The sequence below is a fragment of the Fusarium odoratissimum genome, assembly GCF_000260195.1.
Source record: "Fusarium odoratissimum NRRL 54006 unplaced genomic scaffold supercont1.22, whole genome shotgun sequence".
NCBI classification, from domain to species: domain Eukaryota; kingdom Fungi; phylum Ascomycota; class Sordariomycetes; order Hypocreales; family Nectriaceae; genus Fusarium; species Fusarium odoratissimum.
In genome coordinates, this window is record NW_022158707.1 from 496,811 (window position 1) to 497,637 (window position 827).

Below are 827 nucleotides of genomic sequence, written 5' to 3' on the forward strand. Positions count from 1 at the left end.
GTAGTCTCCTCATTGGCCTCAGTGGTAGTAGTCTCAGCAGCCGCAGAAGAGGTAGTGGTCTCATCATCAACAGCGTCAGAGGAAGAAGACTGATCAGCAGAAGTAGAGGATACGACAGTGGTAGTCTCGTCATCAGCCGCGGTAGTGGAGCTTGCAGCAGCACTGCTAGTAGCCTCAGAGGAGGTCTGGTCAACAGATGTGCTGCCACCGACTTCGGAGCTGGTAGACTCGTTGTCAGACTCATCAGAAGTCACAGCAGTGCTTGAAGAAGCTGCAGCACTGGAAAACTCGCTGGCAGGAGTGCTAGTAGTGGACTCCTCATCATCGGAAGTGGAGGTTGTCACACCGCCAGCAGGGGCACCAGTGGCCTGGCTGGATGCAACACTGGATGAGGCAGCAGCAGAGGACGAGGTGGAAGCAGCAGCAGAGGTAGAAGCAGAAGAGCTAGTAGAAGCTGCAGCTGAGCTGGTGCTGGTTGAAGCCTTGCTTGTAGAAGCGGCAGCACTGGTGGAGGTAGAAGCCTTGCTAGTGGAAGCAGGGGCACTAGTAGAAGTAGAAGCCTTGGAGCTGGCGCTGGAGGAAGATGAGCTTGATGAAGCCTTGGAGGTTGTTGTTGCAGCCTTGGAAGTGGTGGTCGCAGCCTTGGAAGTTGTAGTGGGCTTTGAAGTCGTGGTGGGAGGCTTTGAAGTCGTGGTGGGAGGCTTTGAAGTCGTGGTGGGAGGCTTCGAGGTAGTGGCAGGCTTCGAGGTAGTGGCAGGCTTTGAGGTAGTAGCAGGCTTTGAAGTAGTAGCAGGCTTTGAGGTGGTAGCAGGCTTTGAGGTAGTAGC

General features: G+C 55.1%; 1 protein-coding gene across 1 annotated transcript in view; it reads right to left on the reverse strand.

Annotated features, from left to right (window-relative positions):
• The window catches only part of FOIG_11675 (uncharacterized protein), a gene marked incomplete at both ends in the record, with an annotated part of 4,776 nt that overhangs the window by 3,247 nt on the left and 702 nt on the right, over window positions 1-827 (reverse strand). Inside the window, one exon of the mRNA XM_031212241.1 lies at window positions 72-812. Within this exon, the coding sequence (XP_031058218.1) occupies window positions 72-812 (741 nt within the window). The remainder of the gene's footprint in view (window positions 1-71; window positions 813-827) is intronic.